At 42.9% G+C, this 22,783-nt stretch overlaps 1 protein-coding gene across 1 annotated transcript; it reads left to right on the plus strand.

Annotated features, from left to right (window-relative positions):
• The first annotated feature begins 1,368 nt into the window (after positions 1–1,368).
• On the plus strand, positions 1,369–22,709 carry c29h19orf67 (chromosome 29 C19orf67 homolog). Its single transcript, XM_063035647.1, has 6 exons — positions 1,369–1,781; positions 5,353–5,497; positions 7,179–7,279; positions 14,409–14,597; positions 18,811–18,960; positions 22,455–22,709. The coding sequence occupies exons 1-6, from the start codon at positions 1,369–1,371 to the stop codon at positions 22,702–22,704; spliced, it is 1,248 nt and encodes a 415-aa protein (XP_062891717.1). The 3' UTR covers positions 22,705–22,709.
• The last annotated feature ends 74 nt before the right edge of the window (positions 22,710–22,783 follow it).

The raw sequence follows: 22,783 nt of genomic DNA on the forward strand, positions 1-22,783 counted from the left end.
ATAATCACATCCCACTGCTCTTCCTACCCACTACCAAGTGAATGGAGTTTATTTCTGAACGTTATTATTGAGAAAGCTGCTTCCAACATTGTTTCTGGCAAAGCAACATCTCAATTCATTTCTTTTTGTTTTTACCTTTATTTTTAGACTGTGTACTCAAACGCAACTTTTGGCCCAAATCCTCAGTAAAAGTGTGAATGGATTAAAAATACTATGAAACTTTGGTACAAGATTTTAACTGTTTTTATTGAGGTCATCCTTCCCTTGCTACGCAGTGCAGCATTTCCCGATCCTACACTCCTTCATTTAGTTGTTAGTAAGTATCCAGCCTCCTCTTTAACTTTCTACCATCAGGCAGGAGACTCCAATGCACAAAGACGAGAAGAGTCGGGATGGGAAACAGTTTCTTCCCTCAGCCCATTAGGCTTCTGAACTCCCTGCTGCAATGCATTCAAAGTGTCAGCAGTTAATTTGTTCTGTACCCTACAATATTTAATTTATGCACTTTACTTTTTTTTATTTATGCAATTCATGTGTAGGGTTTTTTCTTACTTTCCCCAAGTTATTGTGTTACATGTGTGTTTTGTACTACAGTACTTTACACCCTGGTCCAGAGAAGCGTTGTTTCATTTGATGGTATACGTGTATAGTTAAATGAAAATAACCTCAACTTGACTATATTAGATATTTTTAATGAAACAACATAACTCCTTTCTAGATTTTTTTTCTTTTGCTTTTTCATTTAGATTGTGGACATCACTGGCTACATTCATTGTAAATCCTTATTTGCCAAGTTGCAGCAAGGACTATTGCTTCCCTTCCCGTGACAAACCGGAGTTTCAGATTATCATCACTGAGATGATAATTTTTCTTCCCATCTTTCCTCCCCAAATCAAAATAAATTAAATTCTCCAGCTTGCAAGTTGGGGCTTTCTTGGCTTGGTCCTGAAACCTGGCAGCTGCTCCAGTAATGTAACTGTTTTACTAATAAAAACCTGCACAATAGGGGCAAGAGTTAACCAAATGGCTCCACATACAATAAGATCATGGCCAAGACTTTGACTTAACCATTTCCTCTGTGGTCATAAGATCCCCAATTTTTTGAACCCTGAGCATGAAGTTCTACCTTGATTGTCTGTAAAGACTGAGTGACCACAGCCTCTAGCATAGAGTTTCACAAGTGAACAAATGAAGGGATTCTTCCCATCTCAGTCCAGCAGCTCTAGACTTTATCCAGAAACAACACATCGAGCTGGAGCAAGCATCCTCCCCGCCCTTTTGTAGTGCCACTTTTCAATGAGATCACTTCTTATTCTAAATTTGTTCACACAGGAACTCTAGCCAGAGAAGGAATAATTATTCTACAGAATGGAGGAGAATGTTAGCAGCAGGCATGAAGTGCTATCATACAAGAGAAAAGACAAGTCTATATGTTCCTTCTCGGTGGAGGTGACCAACATAGAACCAAACTGGGCTGACCCAAACACGTACCAGGTAGTGGGGCAGGGAAAGCCAATGAAGGAGAATGAGGCATTTCTCCCCATTTTGGTCAATGCTAACTTTTCAACCATGCAGGCATCACAGGATTTGGCGATGCCAGTGCAGAACAATGACACACTCCAGCTATTGCACCAGGGAAAGGACAACCAGCAATGTGGGACAAACGAGAGGATGCCCCAGTACGATGTCACACTGATGGAAGAAAAGCTTCAACCAATAGAACAACAGCTTCAATATCTGCTGAAGAAGGCAGAGGAATTCCAGACACACCTGGTCTACAGGTACATAACATTTTGTTACTCGTTTCAAGTTCTTTACCCCTATACAAACAAGAGTATAAGAAAAAGTGAGAATGAGCTGTTTTGCCTTAAAGTTTGATAGTTCCTTCTATCTCCACAGCACTCCACGAATGAGTACCCATTACCTTCTAACAGGGTAGATAATCCTAGAGATTTACAATGCTTATGTGAATTTCTCAGGCAAAAATGACCAACTTTTCCTGAGACCACGACATACCCAGAATTAGGCCATTTGGCCCACCAAGTTTGCTCTGCCATTCTATCATGGCCAATTTATTATCCCTCAATCCCATTCTCCTGCCTACTCCCTGTAACCTTTGATGCCTTGGCTAACCAATAACCTATCAACCTCTGCTTTAAACACACCCAATGATTTGGCTGCCATATGACAATGAATTCCAAGATTCACTGCCCATTGGCTAAAGAAATTCTTCCCTATCTGTTAGAAACAGACAGCCCTCTATTCTGAGGATGTGCCCTCTGGCCCTAGACTCTTCCCCCTAAAGGAAACATCTCTCCACATCCACTCTATCTAGGTCTTTCAATGAGATTCTGCCCCCACCCCATTCTTCTAAACTCCAGCATTTACAGGCCATGGCACCCAAGTCCAGCCCCTCCGAGACTGAAGACCACAAGACCTTAAGATAAAGGAGCAGAATTTGCTGATTTGGCCCATCAAGTCTGCTCCACCATTTCATCATGGCTGATCCAGTATTCCTCTCAGCACCAATTTTCTGCCTTTCCCCCATATCCCTTCATACCCTGACCAATCAAGAATCTATCAACCTCTGCCCTAAATATGCATAAAGTCTTGGCCTCCACAGCTACCAATGGTGAAGAATTCCACAGATTCGCCACTCTCTGGCTGAAAAAAATTCCTCCTCAAAGGATGTCACTATCACCTGGTCTTAGACTCACCCACCATATGAAAGATCCTCTCCACATCCACTCTATCAAGCATTTCACTATTCAATTGGTTTCAATTAAGTCACCCCTCATTATTCTGAATTCTAGTGAACACAGGCCCACAGCCATAAAACACTCTTCATATGACAAACTATTCAATCCTGGAATAATTGCTTGTGAACCTCCTTGAACACGTTCCAGTTTCAGCACATCCTTTCTAAGGGTCCAAAACTGCTCATAATACTCCAGGTGAGGCCTCACCAATGCTTTATAAAGTCTCAACATTACATCTTTGCTTTTATATTAGTCCTCTCAAAATGAATGTTAACATCACATTTGTCTTCTTTACCACAGGCTCAACCTGCAAACTAACCTTCAGGGAGCCCTACACAAGGACTCCCATCCCTTTGCACCTCTGCTTTTGTATTTTCTCTCCATTTAGAAAACAGTCAACCCTTTCATTTCTTCTACCAAAGTGCGTGACTGTACACTTCCTGACACTGTATTGCATCTGCCACTTCTTTGCCCATTCTCCTAATCTGTCTAAGTCCTTCTGCAGCCTCTTTACTTCCTCAAAACTACCTGCCCCTCCACCTACCTTCATATTATCTGCAAAATTTGTAACAAAGCCAACAATTCCATCATCCAAATCTTTGATATGTAACAAAAAAAAAAATCAGTCCCAACAAAATCCCCTGTGGAACACCACTAGTCACCGGCAGCCAACTAGAAAAGGCTCCCTTTATTCCCACTCTTTGCCTCCTGCCAGTCAGCCACTGCTTTATCCACACTAGAATCTTTCCTGCAGAACCACGGGCTATAACTTGTTAAGCAGCCTCATGCGTGGCAACTTGTCAAAGTCCTTCTGAAAATCAAACACATAACATCAACTGATCCTCTTTTGTCTATCCTGAATTTGTCATTTCTTTAAAGTATTCCAACAGATTTGTCAGGCAAGATTTTCCCTTGAGGAAACCATGCCGACTACAGCCTATTTTATCGTGTGCTTCCAAGTACCCAGAGACCTCATCTTTAACAATTGACTCCAACATCTTCCCAACCACTGATATCAGACTAACTGGCCTACAATTTCCTTGCTTCTGCCTCTCTCCTTTTTCCATTCATTCACTCAATCCCACCAGAATTTGGGATTCAGAAGAACGAGTGATTTACTTACTTACCGCTCGTTACACTGCTGGCACCGGGTAGCAATGAAGATCCTCCATCTGTCTGTCCGTCACTATCTTCTCCGTTGTGCCCCAGCGTCCTCACTTCTGCCTCCACAGAATGGCACCGTGTTGAATGAGTGATCTCATTGTCATAAATTCAGAAAAGATACACCATGAAGACAGACCCCTCAGCCCATCAAGTTTGAACCAACCATCCATTTAAACTCATCCCACATCTTCAACTCCACTCACTGCAGACAATTTACAGAAATTAACTAACCCATCAACGCACACAATTTGGAACGTAGTAAGGAGAATGGGTGAGGGGGAAGGGGCCTTTACTCAGATAGTATGGCAACTTTCACAAGTTACAGAGACTCCAGATTAGATTTGAAGAGTTCCTTGATAGGAGGATCTAGGACGTGGAAAATGCTTAGTAAGCCCATCAAGCTTGTTCTTTGTTCCTTTTCCTATGAGTTCCCAATTCCCCTTCATTCCTTTAATATCTTCAGATATATTCATTGTGACCCCCCCCCGCCAAGTCCTAAAGGGCACAATATCCTGCATAAAGAAATCCATCAGATCCAATGAATGCGGACAAGACATTTATCTCAATATCACATGCACCCGTTTTAGATTTCTTGCCTGAAGAATATCTCAGTCTAAATGAAGAGTCTCTAAGCAAAACAACTATCCATTTCCCTCCACAGATGCTATCTGGCCAGCTGAGTTTCTTCAGCAACTTGATCGTTTCTGTTTTTGCAGTCTCCTGAGAATTGTTTGCCAAATTTTAGTGAGCATTAGCTCAGTTTTTTCTGATTTGAGCAATTTCCTTTATCCAAAATTCAAATTTTATCTGCACTGCACTGACTCAAGTATTGTCTTTGTAACTTGGCAAATTTGCAAAGTTCAGTTGCACAAATGCTCTGTACAATTTGACCAAGATTTACTTGCTCTAGTATTCCCACCTTCCAATAATATCCAATATAATATTTGCCTTTCTAACCACTTACTACACCTGCATGTTAACCCTTACTGAAGTGCAAGAGGTCCCATTATAAACCAATGTCCCAGATGGTTGCTTGTTGTGCTCTGTGTTGTTCTGCTGAGTATTGTGGGCACGCTATGTTGGTACCAGAATGTGTGGCAACACTTGCAGGCTGCCTCCAACACATCGTTAGGTTGTGCTGGTTGTTAAACACAAAAGGAGCATTTCAAAATCCATGTGACAAATAAATGAATCTGAACCAGCCGAGAGCCCTTGTTTAAAAGGTATCAGCTCAGGCTGATCAGTTACATTCAAAAAGTGTGACAACTGAAGGATAAAAGGAAGAGCCTGCAACAAATGGAGGAGTCAGAAGTGCTACTTTGCAGATATGAAAGATCCTAAACAATTAGAATGTTTATTCCATTACAAGAGCCGATTAATGTCTTTGGTCTGCATCACCATGGTCTTTATTTTGCTTCCATCCCTACAGTAGAGACCGAATCCACAATGAGGAGTTTGCAAGGGCCGTGCCCGTCTTTGTGAAAACCTGCCAGCCCTACTTTGCCTACCTAGAGTCCACAGCGAGGAGCATCCATTCCGACAGGAAACCTCTTCCCGAGTATATTCAGAAGCGGGTAATGCATCAGGAGTGGGCTGGCAAGGGGCTCTGACAATTGTTCCTGCCCACCCTGTCAGACAGAAATGGCACCCAGAATTAAATGTTTACAATCTGTTTCTTGGCCGATAGTACCTACAAAGAGCCAATGCCTTCAGCCGGGAAATGTAATTTCCATGGTGGTAGGGTACCAATGTAACTTAACTTCCAATTGTGTAACATTTTTAAACAAAAAACCTTAAAAGGAGTTTAGGATAGGTAGCCAAAAGTTTGATCCAGTGGCAGATTTGAAAGACGGAGAAGTGGAAATGTTGGGAGAATTTCAGAGCCTGGGGGTTTGCCCGTTAAAGGGCACAGGTAGCAAAGTGAATGACCAAAGATAATCAAGAGATCTCACATGGGCAGATTTAAGTTTTATAAGCAGGAGGGGAAGGAAATCAAGGAGCTGTGAGGCAACAGATGAATCTTAAAAGCTTTAGAAATCTAAAACTTTGAATATTTAAAACTGATTTTACTTTCAAAATCTTGTACCTGCACAAGGATTATGTGAGTCCCCAACATTCCTACCACCACCAAGTGGTAAAACTTTAGCTCTTAGTATTAGACTGCTTGAGAATGCGCTAGTATCAAAGCAGAAAGTTAATTTTGCACACTGATATTCCTCCATTTCCAAACAGCAGTGTTAAACTCAACCAAGGGATAACTGTATCGATGTAATTCTCTGCCCAAGAGGGCTGAAGAGGTCATCACCACATAGTTGAGACACGGCAATAGGTTTTTAAAGTTGAATGGAATGGATTAATACAGGAAAGTGACACTAAGGCAAACAATCATCTATTTGCAGACGGGGGACTAATTGGGGGCATTTTTCCCTCACATTCAGAGAGTGACCACAGGACACTGGGCCCTGTGAAGTTTTATTTCTAAAAGCTATTCAGTTTGACTGTAATAAAGCAGAAAATGTTGGAAGTACTCATCAAGTATGTTTCAGCTGCGGGAAGCTGGTCAGGTTTCAGGTCGAAGATCCATCAGAACATTCAGATTTCCAGCCGATGCAGCATTTTAAATACATTTTAACTTGGCCCTGTTACACTTTTTTTCTTCGAAGTTAGTTATCATATACTACCTCAAGATTCATTTTCTTGCAGACGTTTGCAGGAGAAAAGAAATACAATAGAATTTATGATAAACCATATATGAATAAAGTGTGACAAACAACCACAAAAATTAATACCGAGAACATGGGTTGTAAGGAGTCCTTGACAGTGAATCTGCAGGCTGTAGAATCAGGTCAGTGAAGTTATCCACATTGGTTCAGGAGCCCGATGGTTGTAGGGTAATAAATGTCCCTGAACCTGGAGGAGGGGGACACAAAACTCCTTTACCTCCTTCCTGGTGACAGTAGCAGGAAAAGGACGTAGCCTGGATGGTGAAGGCCTTTGATGATGGATGCTGCTTTCTTGTAGCAGCACTCCACCTAAGTGTGCTCAGTGGTGTAGAGGGCTTTGCCTGTGATGGACTGGGCTGTATCCACACTTTCTGAAGGCTTCATTCCTGGGCATTGGTGCTTCCACACCAGGCCATGATGCAACCAGTTAGGAATACTCTTCACCGTGAGGCTATACGAGTTTGTTATAGAAGTCCTGCAATGAACATTGTCCATTAGCAATGTCTGCCCATTACTTACTATGGTTTCTTAGCTTTTGCAGTTCTCTCAGCAGCTGGCCTCCAGTCTAGAGCAGCTAGTGCTAATGTATGCATCCTTTGGGTTCATCTCGCTGGAGGAGACTGACCCCTGCAGGTAACGGCAATACTTTACTAAAAAAACCTTGTGAGATACAGACGCTCATAAAATAGTGACAAACTCCAAGTACTCTTTGTGCACCTTTAAGCAGCCGCACGTCACTCACATTCTGAAACTGCGAAACTGCTAGACTAAATGGACAAGGACAGATTTCTCTCCTGTAGGACATTACTGGATCAGATGAGGTTTTAAATCCTTTCAACACGTGCTAGATTTTTACTTCAACTTACTTGAATTTTAATTTCCCAGACTAAAGTTTTGGAGTGACCTCTTGATCTTGTGTTGGGCACGTGGCCAAGTGGTTAAGGTGTTCGTCTAGTGATCTGAAGGTCGCTAGTTCCAGCCTCAGCTGTGGCAGCATGTTTGGGTCCTTGAGCAAGGCACTTACCCACACCGCTCTAGTGTCTATGCGAGGAGTGGCGCCCCACAGACTTCCGATCTGCGCCTTATAAGGCATGAAAATGCCCGACGCAGGCCTCTCATAGTCTGAGTCGACATTCCCTCCTCCTCCCTTCCCTCCTCTTGATCAAGAATTTCAAGCCTTGGGATACCAAAGTTCAGAGTAAATTTATTAACAAAGTACATAAATGTCATCTTATACAACTCCGAGATTCATTTTCTTACAGGCATATTCAGTAAATCAAAGAACCATAATGGAATCAATGAAAAATTGCAACCAACAAGGCAGACAACCAATGTGCAAAAGACAAACTGTGCAAAAAACAAATAATAATAATAAAGTAATAAATAGAGAACACGAGATGAAAAGTCCTTGAAAGTGAGTCCATAGGTTGTGTTGGCACGTGGCCAAGTGGTTAAGGCATCGATCTAGTGATCTGAAGGTCGCTAGTTCGAGTCTCAGCTGAGGCTGCGTGTTGTGTCCTTGAGCAAGGCACTTAACCACACATTGCTCTGCAACGACACAGGTGCCAAGATGTATCGGCCCTAGTACCCTTCCCTTGGACAATATCGGTGGCGTGGAGAGGGGAGACTTGCAGCATGGGCAGCTGCAGGTCTTCCATACAACCTTACCCAGGCCTGCGCCTTGGAAACCTTCTAAGGCGCAAATCCATGGTCTCATGAGACTAACGGATGCCCATACAAGGTTGAGAACAGTTCAGTGATGGGCAAGTAAAGCTGAATGAGGTTATCCCAACTGGTTCAAGGGCCTGATGGTTAAAGGGTAATAGCTGTTCCAGAACTTGGTGGTGCAAGTCCTGAGGATCCTGTACCTTCTTCCAGATGACAGAGCAAGATGACAGCATGTCCTGGGTAGCGGAGGTCCCTGATGATGGATGCAGCTTTCCAGCAACAGCGTTCTATGTAGATGTTTTCAATGGTGGGGAGGGCTTTACGCATGCTGTACTGAGCCACATCTAAGTTTCATAGGATTTTCCATTCAAAGGCATTGATGAGTCTGTAGCAGGCTATAACGCAACCAGTAAATATACTCTCCACCACACATCTATAGAAGTTAGTCAAAGTTTTAGATTTCATGCCAAATTTTTGCAAACTCCTAAGTCAATGTGTTGCAGTGCTTTCTGTAATTGTGCTCATGTGCTGGGCCCAGGGCGTGTCCTCTGCAATGATAACAGGTATATAAAGTTGCTGACCCTCTCCACCTCTGATTCCCCGATGAGGACTGGCTCATTGGCCTCCGGCCTCCTCCTGAACTCAATCATCAGCCCCTTGGTCTTGCTGACAGTGAGTGAGAAGATGTTGGCACCAGAAACCCAAGTATGATTTGCAGAGGGCTGGTTCAAGGGCAAAGAGACAATTTCAAATGAGGTTGGAGGTGACAATCGATGCACAGCAACTTTGGCAGGGTCTGCAAGACATTACTTCCTACAAAGCAGAACCCAATAGCATGAATGGCAGCAATGCTTCACTACCAAATGAACTCAACGCCTTCTATGCACACTTTGAAAGGGAGAATATAACTACAGCTGTGAAGATCCCTGCTACACCCGGTGACCCTGTGATCTCCATCTCAGAGGCCGATGTTAGGCCATCTTTAAAGAGCATGAATCCTCACAAGGTGGAAGGTCCCGCTGGGGTACCTGGTAAGGCTCTGAAAACTTGTGCCAAGCAACACACATAAAAGTTGCTGGTGAATGCAGCAGGCCAGGCAGCATCTCTAGGAAGAGGAAGAGGTACCTCTTCCTAGAGGTGCTGCCTGGCCTGCTGTGTTCACCAGCAACTTTTATGTGAGCTGCTTGAAATTCCAGCATCTGCGGATTTCCTCGTGTTTCTGCCAACCAACTAGCAGAAGTATTCAAGGACATTTTCAACCTCTCACTGCTAGGGGCAGAAGTTCCCTCTTGCTTCAAAAAGGCAATTATACCAGTACCTAAGAATAATGAGAGCTGCCTCAATGACTATCACCCAGTAGCACTCACATCTACAGTGATGAAATGCTTCAACTAGACTGAACTCCTGCCTTAGCAAGGACCTGGACCCATTGCAATTTGCCTATCACCTCAATAGATCAACGACAGACACAATCTGAATGGCTCTCCACACGGCTTTAGACCACGTAGACAACACAAACACCCAAGTCAGGATGCTGTTCAACTATAGCTCAACATTTAATACCACATTCCCACAATCCTGATTGAGAAGTTACTGAACCTGGGCCTCGGTACCCCCCTCTGCAATTGGATCCTTGACTTCCTAACCAGAAGACCACAGTCTGTGCAGATTGGTGATAACATCCCCTCCTCACTGACAATCAACACTGGAGCACCTCAGGGATGTGTGCTAAGCCCACTGCTCTACTCTCGGTATACACATGACTGTGTGGCTAGGCATGGCTCAAATACCATCAATAATTTGCTGATGATAAAAACATTGTTGGTAGAATCTCAGGTGGTGACGAGAGGGCGTACAGGAATGAGATATGCCAACTAGTGGAGTGGTGTCGCAGCAACAACCTGGCACTCAACGTCAGTAAGACAAAAGAGCTAATTGTGGACTTCAGAAAGGGTAAGACAAAGGAACATATACAATCCTCAGAGGGATCAGAAGTGGAGAGAGTGAGCAGCTTCAAGTTCCTGGGTGTCAAGATCTGAGGATCTAACCTGGTCCCAACATATCGATGTGGTCATAAAGGCGGCAAAACAGCTGTTATACTTTATTCGGAGCTTGAAGAGATTTGGTATGTCAACAAATACACTCAAAAACTTCTATAGATGTACTGTGGAGAGCATTCTGACAGGCTACATCACTGTCTGGTATGGAGGAGCTGCTGCACAGGACCAAAAGAAGCTGCAGAGGGTTGTAAATCTAGTCAGCTCCATCTTGGGCACTAGCCTACAAAGTACCCAGGACATCTTTAGAGAGTGGTGTCTCAGAAAGGCAGCGTCCATTATTAAGGACCTCCAGCACCCAGGGCATGCCCTTTTCTCACTGTTATCAGCTAGGAGGTACAGAAGCCTGAAGGCACACACTCAGCAATTCAGGATCAGCTTCTTCCCCTCCGCCATCCGATTCCTAATTGGACATTGAATCTTTGGACACTACCTCACTTTTTAAAAAAAAATATGGTATTTGTTTTTTGCACTTTAAAAATTCACTCAATATAAATAATTGATTTATTAAATTTCTCTTTCTGCTAGATTATGTATTGCATTGAACGGCTGCTGCTAAGTTAACAAATATCATGGCACATGCCGGTGATACTGGTTCTCGTTCAGAAAGGCAGGAAGCATGGGATCCACAGGCTCGGCAGATTCAGAAATAGTTTGCCCAAGGGGCAGAGGGTGAGAGCAGAGGGAGCACGTTTTGCCTGCAGGGCTGTAGCAGTGGCGTTCTGCAGGGATCTGTTCTTTGTGGTTTTTATAAATGAACGAGAAAGTGGAAAGGTGGCTTAGTAAGTTTACAGATGATGTGAAGGTTGGTGGTCTTGTAGATAGTGCAGAAGATTGTCAATTACAACAGGACATTGATAGAAACATAGAAAATAGGTGCAGGAGTAGGCCATTCGGCCCTTCGAGCCTGCACCGCCATTTATTATGATCATGGCTGATCATCCAACTCAGAACCCCGCCCCAGCCTTCCCTCCATACCCCCTGACCCCCGTAGCCACAAGGGCCATATCTAACTCCCTCTTAAATATAGCCAATGAACTGGCCTCAACTGTTTCCTGTGGCAGAGAATTCCACAGATTCACCACTCTCTGTGTGAAGAAGTTTTTCCTAATCTCGGTCCTAAAAGGCTTCCCCTCTATCCTCAAACTGTGACCCCTCGTTCTGGACTTCCCCAACATCGGGAACAATCTTCCTGCATCTAGCCTGTCCAATCCCTTTAGGATTTTATACGTTTCAATCAGATCCCCCCCTCAATCTTCTAAATTCCAACGAGTACAAGCCCAGTTCATCCAGTCTTTCTTCATATGAAAGTCCTGCCATTCCAGGAATCAATCTGGTGAACCTTCTTTGTACTCCCTCTATGGCAAGGATGTCTTTCCTCAGATTAGGGGACCAAAACTGCACACAATACTCCAGGTGTGGTCTCACCAAGGCCTTGTACAACTGCAGTAGTACCTCCCTGCTCGAATCCTCTCGCTATAAATGCCAGCATACCATTCGCCTTTTTCACCGCCTGCTGTACCTGCATGCCCACTTTCAATGACTGGTGTATAATGACACCCAGGTCTCGTTGCACCTCCCCTTTTCCTAATCGGCCACCATTCAGATAATAATCTGTTTTCCTATTTTTGCCACCAAAGTGGATAACTTCACATTTATCCACATTAAATTGCATCTGCCATGAATTTGCCCACTCACCCAACCTATCCAAGTCACCCTGCATCCTCTTAGTATCCTCCTCACTGCTAACACTGCCACCCAGCTTCGTGTCATCCGCAAACTTGGAGATGCTGCATTTAATTCCCTCATCCAAGTCATTAATACATATTGTAAACAACTGGGGTCCCAGCACTGAACCTTGCGGTACCCCACTAGTCACCGCCTGCCATTCTGAAAAGGTCCCGTTTATTCCCACTCTTTGCTTCCTGTCTGCTAACCAATTCTCCATCCACATCAATACCTTACCCCCAATACCGAGTGCTTTAAGTTTGCACACTAATCTCCTGTATGGGACCTTGTCAAAAGCCTTTTGAAAATCCAAGTATACCACATCCACTGGTTCTCCCCTATCCACTCTAATAGTTACATCCTCAAAAAATTCTATGAGATTCATCAGACATGATTTTCCTTTCACAAATCCATGCTGACTTTGTCCGATGATTTCACCGCTTTCCAAATGTGCTGTTATCACATCTTTGATAACTGACTCCAGCAGTTTCCCCACCACCGACGTTAGGCTAACCGGTCTATAATTCCTCGGTTTCTCTCTCCCTCCTTTTTTAAAAAGTGGGGTTACATTAGCCACCTTCCAATCCTCAGGAACTAGTCCAGAATCTAACAAGTTTTGAAAAATTATCACTAATGCATCCACTATTTCTTGGGCTACTTCCTTAAGCACTCTGGGATGCAGACCATCTGGCCCTGGGGATTTATCTGCCTTCAATCCCTTCAATTTACCTAACACCACTTCCCTACTAACATGTATTTCGCTCAGTTCCTCCATCTCACTGGACCCTCTGTCCCCTACTATTTCTGGAAGATTATTTATATCCTCCTTAGTGAAGACAGAACCAAAGTAATTATTCAATTGGTCTGCCATGTCCTTGCTCCCCATAATCAATTCACCTGTTTCTGTCTGTAGGGGACCTACATTTGTCTTTACCAGTCTTTTCTTTTTTACATATCTATAAAAGCTTTTACAGTCAGTTTTTATGTTCCCTGCCAGTTTTCTCTCAATCTTTTTTTCCCCTTCCTAATTAAGCCCTAATTAAGTCCTAATTAAGATAGGATGTAGGATGTCACTGAGAAGTGACAGGTGATGTTTAATCCAGAAGTGATACACTGAGTCAAACTTGAAGGCAGAAAACAAAGTTAATGGCAAGATTCTTAGCAGTGTGGAGGAACCGAGGGATCTTGGAATCCACATCAAAAGCTCACCAGAAGCTGCCATACAAGTTGAAAGGGTGCTTTAGAAGGCATATGATATATTGGCCTCATTAGTTGAGGGACTGAGGTCAGGAGCCACAAGGTAATGTTACAACTCTATAAAACTCCAGTCAGACTATACTTGGACTATGGAAAAATCATCTGCACTCTTTTCCATGGATGCTGCCTGGCCTGCCGAGTTCCTCCAGCATTTTGTGTGTGTTGCTCGGATTTCCAGCATCTGCAGATTTTCTCTTGTTTGTGGAGGATGGAAGGGTTAACTTGATCTTGGCACAGGCCAAGAGGTTGGCACAATATCGTGGGCCAAAGTGCCTGTACTGTCCTATGTTCTAAATTTATGATCAAAACATATGTTTCAATATGCTACCTTGAGATTAATTTCTTTGGAGGCTTTACAGGAAAGAAATAGATAATATTACAAAAGAACTAGACAAACAGACAAAGACCGACAAACACCAAGGTATAAAAGACAAACTGTATAAGTCAAAACAATAATACTGAGAACAGGAGTGGTAAAGAGTGTTTGAAAGTGAATCTAGGTTGGAGAATCAGTTCAGAGTAATGGTGATTAAAGTTATCTAAGCTGGTTTATGAGTCTGACTGTAATAACTGCCCCCGGACCTGGTGGTGCATCTCCTGCCCAGTGGTTGTAGTGAGAATAGGGCAGGGCCTGGACGGTGACGGTCTTTGACGGCAGAAGCTGCTTTTTTGTGGCAGCACTCCACGTAATTGTACTCCGTGGTAGGACTGGGTCATACCCACGACTTTCTGTAAAATTTTGATCCTGGACATCGCTGTTTCCACACTAGGACATGATGCAACCAGTCATGATACTCTCCACTGAGCATCTGTACAAGCTTATCAAAGTAAATTGACATGCCAAATCTACACAAGCTAACAAAGTAGAGGTTCACTTATCCAAATCCCTCTTCCAGTAAATCTCCACGTGGTGGGGAGAGGCAAATGTTAAAACCTTTGTTTAGATAAACTATGTGGAGTCAAAGAACAAAACATCATTTCTTCTTAAGGACATCCTCCCACTTCTACAAACACCCAGCTCTTCAGATTTAAAATAGAGTTTGCTTTTCCAGCATCTCCTACTTCTACAGAGGGGAGTTTCATCTCGGGCTGTGCTTTCGGATCTCTATCTACCGCTACTGCATGCCGGTCCCATATACCGTAACAAAGGAGCCAAGCCAGCTATTCAAGAAAATCCGCTGGAACGTGGACATCAATGGAGGGACAGCCTTTGGTGATACAACAGAACCAGGCACCGAGTAGTAAGTACATGAGGTTGGGGGGGGGGGGACCCAGGGGCTTAAGGACAGCCCATGCCCATGACAGAGGACACAATTAATTGCTTTATCCAAGCTTTTGCATTTGGTTCAATCCAAATGGCTTGCAGAAAATATAATTCTTCCATGAACTGTGATTTTTGGAGGGGAACGACAACATCCTACAACCACTGTCGTGCCCAGAAGACAGACAGAGACACACAGAGAGAGACACACACACACACACAGTGGAAGACTCTTCTAGCCCAACAAGCCCAATTAGCCCATGTTTAGAATATGGGAGGAAGCTGCAGCAGGCAGAAGAAACTTGTGCTGTGATGGGGAGAAGATACAAGCTCCTTTATGGACAGAGGAAGTAAACACAGGCCACTGCTGCCGTACTAGCACAACAGTAACTGTTGGCTTAGGCTACTGTGGCACCAGTTGAAACCAATGGTTCATCACTTCCTCTTTAACAGGGCTCAACTTTGTCATTTCAGGATATCAGCCAAGATGTGTTGTGCACATTGGTGGGGTGAGGGTGGTTGTTGTTGAAGCAACAAATGAAGCAAAACTTTGTGGGAAGGAGGGGGTCAGGGAGATACAGTCCTCAGATCAAACAGTTGTGGGAAGAATTCAATACTGTACTGTTCAATAAACACCATAGTTGGAGACTAATTGGCTCACTATTCCATCCCAGCATGGCCCATCGGGACCAGAAACTAAGCACAATCTTCTTGTTTTGGACAATTAAAAAAATTCTATATAGTTTTGTAACCAACTTGATGTGTATAATCCTACTTAACTCAGTTTGTCTCTGAAAGTTCAATAAATTAAAAGATACTTCCTGTAACTGATCCCCCACCCCAGGTGATTTCCAGCATTTGGATGTGTGTGTCAGACCACAAAGCTGTTGATTAAACTACTAATACTTTAAAGTCAAACCCCACTCATCCAGTTATTCACCATGTTACTAAAGGGAAAAAGGTCTTATCCACTTTTGTCCCACTGATTCTTCAAGGGGGCGGGGGAGGAAGAACAAATCCAACACTAGCATCTTCTGTTTGCCCAACCCTTCCCCAGTTAAAATTTTAGTACTGACAATATGCATTTAAAAAGGTCTCAATTACTCTTTCTAGTGCTATTTCACCTTTCCAGTGACTTGGGGACAGTCCACAGTACTCCAAATGCAACTGTAAGTCAGATCTTCCTGTTTATTTTCAATTCCATGGCCAACTGGAAGAATCCCAGCTCCTGCTTTTATCTCTTACCACCTACTTGCTACCCTTGGATGAATTTCAATGGATGTCCTGTCTCTCACTCCACAGTATCTCTTCAACTTCCTCCCAAGAGCTATGACCCAAACTCCCTACTCTTAAGTTTCATTTTCTACTTCTCTACCCAGAAAATTTGCCAAACCACATGACCTCTTCCTACAGCCTTCTTCTAATCATACTGTTAACCTTTAGTATCCTCTGCAAGTTCCTACCCTTGCACCCCCAACCCCAGCTATAGCTCACGGATTTTTAATAGAGTCACAGAAGAAAATACCCCCTAGCACCAAGTTTGGGAATGCTCCCAGCAATGATCCAGGTTCATATCCATTGATCCCTTGCTTTTTCCTATATTCAGATTAGATTTTTTTTTAAATAAATATTCCCCTTCTAAAAAATGGATTAAAACTCAAAAAATGGCCCACTTGTCAAAGTGGAGGGCTCTGTAGGAGGGAAGGGTTAGATTGATCTTAGAGTACATTACAAGGTACTGTGTTTGATCAAAGTGGATTTCCTTCTGATGTACAGTGCTTATAAAAGTATTCACCCCCTAGGAAGTTTTCATGTTTTGTTTTACAATACTGAATCAGTGGGTTTAATTTGGCTTTTTTTTAAAAAAACTGATCAACTGAAAAAACTCATGTCAAAGTGAAAACAGATCTCTACAAAGTGATCTAAATCAATTACAAATATAAAACAAAATAATTAATTGCATAAGTATTTACCCCCTTCACATCAGTATTTAGTAGATGCACCTTTAGCAGCAATTACAGCCTTGAGTCTGTGTGGATAAGTCTTTACCAGCTTGGCACATCTGGATACTGCAATTTTTCCCCATTCTTTACAAAATTACTCAAGCTCTGTCAGATTGCATGGGAATTGAGTGAACAGCCCTTTTCAAGTCCAGCCACAAATTCTCAATTGGATTGTGGTCTGGACTCTGACTTGGCCACTCCAGGACATTAACTTTGTTGTTCAAGCCATTTCTCTGTAGCTTTGTCTTTATGCTTGGAGTCATTATGTTGCTGGAAAACAAGTCTCCATAGTCACAGTTCTCTTGCAGACTGAATCAGGTTTTCCTCCAGGATTTCCCTGTATTTTTCTGCATTCATTTTACCCTCTCCCTTCACAAGCCTTCCAGGGCCTGTTGCAGTGAAGCATCCCCACAGCATGATGCAGCCACCACCATGCTTCACAGCAGGGATGATGTGTTTTTGGTGATGTGCGGTGTTTGGCTTACGACAAACATGGCATTTAGTCTGATGGCCAAAAAGTTCAATTTTAGTTTCAGAGACCACAGAACCTTCCAACTGACCTTGGACTCTTCCCACATGCCTTCTGGCAAACTGTAGCCAAGATCTCATGTAATTGGTTTTCAACAGTGGCTTTCTCTTTGCCACTCTGCCATAAAGCTGTGTCTTGTGATGCACCCAGGCAAGTTGTTGTATGTAGTCTCTCCCATCTCAGCCACTGGAGCTTCTAACTCCTACAGAGTCGCTATAGGTCCCCTGTGGCCTCCCTCACGGGTGCCCTTCTTGCATGGGGACTCTGTTTGAGTTTGTCCTGCTCTAGGCAGGTTTGCAGCTGTACAATTTAATTGTACTCCAAGGGATATTCAGTGACTTGAAAATTTTCTTGTGCCCATCTCCTGACTTGTGCTTTTCAATAATCTTTTCGTGGAGTTGCTTGGAGTGTCCTTTTGTTTTCATGGTGAAGTTTTTAAACCAGGATAGTGACTCAATAGCAGTTAGACCTTCCAGATCCAGGTGTATGTTTACTACAGTCAATTGAAACACCTTCGCTGCACACGGCTAAATCCTTTTAACTAAATTAGTGACTCCTAAAACCAATTGGAAGCACCAGTCATATTAAAGGGGCTAAATATTTATATAATCAACTATTTTGTTTTATATTTGTAATTAATTTAGATCACTTTGTAGAGATTTGTTTTCACTTTGACATGAAAGTTCTTTCTGCTCAGTGTTTAAAAAGCCAAATTAAATCCACTGTGATTCAACATTGTGAAACAGTAAAACATGAAAACTTTTGGGGCGGGAGGGGGTGAGATGAATCGTCCTTATAGGCACTGTGGTACTCTCCTCAGACGTACATTTATGACAACATTAGGAAATGGCAAGTCCAGGGCTCATCGGAGAGTACGCAAACTGGTGGAGAATCTGCTCACTTGCCAAGATTCACATATCCCCTCCCTTTCATCTCAACAGCAATCTATTCCGACCACACGGCCTTGTGCAAGGATATGGAGGAAGTGGATATGCTGTTCCTGCATTGCCAAGTTCAATATTCTCACCACTATTCAAAGCAATTCCCCAAATTAATTCTCTGTTAGGCCTATGAACAGTTCCTTTACCAGGGGTCTCTTTTTCTGGACCTCCCCATAAATGGATACATATTACAACAAAAAGGTGCAGTTGGAATTGAGGTTTAGATCTGTTTGTTTTCTGATCCTTGGGGTTCTTCTAGGTGTTAAAAGTGGCAATTTTAATTCCAAGATTTCAGTTTATTTTGGAATACAAACAAAGACTAAACAAACTAAAGAGCTGAGAAATGATGTTAAGGGGTACAAGACAAGGACCAAGAAGCCAAAAAAAAACCTTCACTTCTATAGACAAGAAAGAAAATTCCTTAGATAGGAATTCATTAGTTAAAAGGCTACACGATTTTAAAAATTTACACACATGGGCAATATATTAATACTTAGTTTAGGAAAAGCGAGAAAGGATAATCTTGCTCAATAAATAAACAAAGTATAATAACAAAAAGCATTATGTAATTGGGTTCTCCATCTAGTTTTAGGAGATGTGTGAAGATCTGATCACATTTTGGGTCATATTTATGTAGAAATACAGACAATTCTACAGGGTTCAGAAACTTACTAGCAGTCAAGATCCAGTCTGCCGTTACTGTCCTGTTATCTGCTGCAGTTATTTCCTGTGCTACAAGGAGACAAGTCAAGTGATGGACAACCACCAAGGCTCCAAAGGTGCAACTACCGGAAAAAGCAGGAGACTGTGGTCCATAGGTCGTTGGGTTCAGGTGGAACCACCCCCTGGAGAACAAGACCTCCTTCGCTGGTAACTATGGTTACAGCTTTAATACAGGTGGAAAGCAGTAATTGGAAAAACTAACTCTGGAGAAGTAGTTATCCAAATGATAAAGCTGTAGACTAACAGCTGGTGATGTTAAATCCAAAATTTAAGCTAGCATTACTGATAAACTCAGTGACTCATTAATACCTTGAGCAAAAGAAAATCCAACTTCCAACTTGGTCTGACACAAATATGACTGTACAAGCTGGAGCTAAATTGACTAAAGCCAAATTGAACCACCACAACTCAAGCCTTCAGTCAAAGATGTCACCTCAACCACCACCAATGCACTTATTGCAGGGGTGCAGAACTATAAAGACCAGAGAAAGGCTGAGATCTCAGGAGGTCTGGCAAGATTTTATTTGGAAGAATTGAGTTGTTAGCTTGGTATCTCAAAGCAAGTACATCCTCTTTAGCAGGTAGTGTAACATTTGCTTCACCAGTTAGCTCACAGGAGTTGATCATGATCAGAATGCAAGGAGGGTTGGTGAATGTTATAGCCTCTCAAAGAATAAGGACTCAGTGAATTTAGACTTGGGGAGCAGAAAGATTTATTTAAAAAACGTGTTGGCAAACATCTGTGGAGTACAAACCTGAAATAGATATGGAATAGTTCATGGGGGAAAGGAGGCAGGCAAAGCGAAGTGTAGGAAAAATAGAACAACCAGTGGACCACTCAGTCCTAAATTTGTTGCTGTCCCTGCATCCATACAATTCTCCTGTGAACACCACACTAAAAAGCCACAAGCTCCAATAATGCAAATGTGGCTGATACTTTGTCTGTTCATTTGGAGATTGCCCTGGCTGTGCCAAACCCCATGAGAGAGTTTTGACAAACAAAAACTTTGGTTCCATGTCTGGCTAATGTTCAAGGGACCAAGGACTAGAGCCAAGGCAGAATACAATGCACGTTATGGAAAAGGGGGCTCTGGAAAAAAAAAGAGGCTCTAGAAATGGGCAAAGCATTCTTAAGCTTTTATACTTTAAAATAGGACTGAATTCAAATCAAATATAAAGAGACTTGGGAGAACTTCTGTAGAATCCCCTAAAAGGAGAACTTGCAGGTGGAGTTGGTAGTAAGGAAAGAGAATGCAATGTTAGTACTCATTTCAAGAGCAGCATCATACAAAAACAATGTAATACTGAGGCTTTATAAAGGCTCTGGTCAGACTGCATTTGAAGTATTGAGCAGTTTTGGACATCATATCTAAAAGATGTGGTGGCTTTGGAAAGGAACCAGAGATGGTTTATGAGAATAATCCCAGCAATTTAAGGATTAACGTGGGAGCATTTAATGGGCCTGTACCCACTGGAATTATTGGGGTGGGGGGGGGGGGAGAGAAGAGAGAAGAGAGGAGATCTCATTGAAACCTAATGAATATTGAAAAACCTAGATAGAGTGAATGTGGAGAGGATGTTTGCAATAGTGGGAGTGTCTGGGACCAGAAGGCAGTCTCCAGCATAGAAGGATGCCCATTTAGAACAGTTGACGAGGAATTTCTTCAGCCAGATTGTGGTAAAAGTGGAATCAATTGTTACAGATAGTATGGACATCAAGGGTGTATTTAAAGCAGAGCTCGATAGGTTCCCAATTAGTAAGGGCATCAAATGTCACAGGGGAAGGCAGAAGAAAGGGGTTGAGGGGAGAAAATAAATTCAGCTATGATCAAATAGCAGAACAGACTCCATGCACTGAGTGGCCCAATTCTGTATATGCATGGATCATCCACAAATAAAATTTATGCAATGAAACCTGACTCGTGACCAGCAATGAACATGTCACATTTTCCCCATCTGTTACATCTTAAAATTACTTCCACCCACATTACTTTCAACTCAAGTGGCAGCACAAAAACCTGTGAAAACTACTTAATCTCCTATATGAATTATATAGCAGAAGACGTTTAGAGCTGTTTAAAAATCATCTCCATTAAGTACTACAAAAATGTCAATTGAATTTCAAAAGGTTTGTAAAAGAAAACTTGGCCAGATTGAGATTTTAGAGCAGGTGGGAAAAGCTTGGTCAGAAGAATGCTTCCAAACAAACAAACAAACAAAACAAAAAAAAAGCAGCAAGACCGCCAAAAGGATTGAGAGTGGGAGGACAGGCAAGAAGCCAGAATCATGGCCATTAATCCTTGTTTGTGCCTTAGGAGATCAGAGATAGAGTCAGGAACAAAATGGGTAATTATTTGACAATAAGCATCTTAGCCAATGAAGGCTAGTAAGTTCAGCAGTGTGGGAATAGATCTGAAAACAAGGGGAGAGGTTCCACAACAAAACAAAAAAATCTGGACCGGGTAAAACTAGTGCTAACATAGGTATTGAAATGACAATGTGGCAGCATACTCTCATCAAGTTCCCTTTCATTCAAAAATTAATTTGCATTAGAGTCAAAAAAGGTAGCAGCCAAAAACATCCAAATCAATTTGCTCCTACCGTTGTCCAAGTGGAAGGCAGTCAAGCAGAAATACCCATGAGACACACAAATTGCTGGAGGAACTAAGCAGACCAGGCAGGTGATGGGCAGGCAAGGAGATGAGGTGAGGGGAAAACTGGAATGGGAATGGTGAAGGGGGCTGGGGCAATTACCAGAAGTTCAAGAAATCAATGAGGTTGGAGGCTACCCAGATGGATTGCAAGGCATTGCTCCTCCAACACGACCGTGGCCACATAGCCTCAGTCGAGGTGATGGACTGACATCAGAATGATGATGGGAAGTAGAACTGAAGTGGGTAGCTACCCCCTTCACCATTCTCATTTTCCTCTCACTTGCCCATCACCTTCCTCTGGTGCTCCTCCCCTTCCTTTTCCTCCATGGTCTTCTGCCCTCTATCAGATCTCTTCTCCAGCCCTTAATCTTTCTCACCTATTAGATTCCCTACTCTTACTTCACCCCTTCTCTGTCCCAGTTTCGTGTATCTACTACTTATTATTTCTTCCTCCCACCCCCACCTTCTTGCTCCAACTTCATCATTCCCCCCCCCACCCACCCCCAGTCCTGAGGAAGGGTCTTGGCTCGAAAAGTCAACGGTTTACTCTTTCCCATAGATGCTCCCCGGCATGCTGAGTTCCTGCAGCGTTTTGTGTTGCTTGGATCTCCAGATTACCTCGTCAGAAGTACCCCGGGGTCTGGTTTGTATCAGACAGCACAGTATTTGGGGGAAGTTCAAGTGCAAATCCCATGCTAGCCCACAGGGCTGAAAACACTCCACCATACCAAGTGCAATGTCAGGCAAGTTCTCTAGACAAAATCTCAAACCAGGACAAGTTTCTACTGGTCAGTTTGGGAATGTATGGGGGTACTTCACTTTGTGGGGAAAAGTGGTAGTGTCCTTAGTTATAAAAACAAGGTGGTTTCAAACAAGGTTTCTTGCATCATTGCATTGATAATGAACAGCTTTGAGAAATATCCTGATAAAAGACTGGAAGTGCTGTAGAAAAAAGGCCTTTGAAATGACCCATCTCTCTGGTTTTAGGTTTCTGTACAAACAACCACGCGGTGATTACGAACTCCTGGTTACCATTGGTTTTGAGGAACCAACCCAGATTGCTGCAACAGACCTCCTCGTGGACATTCTGATGAGCCAAAAGGCTCCTACTCTCTTTGGGAACTGCCTACCAGATGCCAAACCAATCCCTTACCTGCAGGTCCAGAGTCACCAGGAATCCTCCACACCTTGCCAGGTGGTTTCAAGTGGGCTCAACGCAGAGGGCTTTCCAAGCTGATTTAGGTTATTTTGCTGCACCAGCCATACCCAGTTCTCCACGGAATGGGCGTTGGTGGTCTGGGTGTTTGGAAATGCAG

Source organism: Mobula hypostoma, chromosome 29 (genome assembly GCF_963921235.1).
Source record: "Mobula hypostoma chromosome 29, sMobHyp1.1, whole genome shotgun sequence".
NCBI classification, from domain to species: domain Eukaryota; kingdom Metazoa; phylum Chordata; class Chondrichthyes; order Myliobatiformes; family Myliobatidae; genus Mobula; species Mobula hypostoma.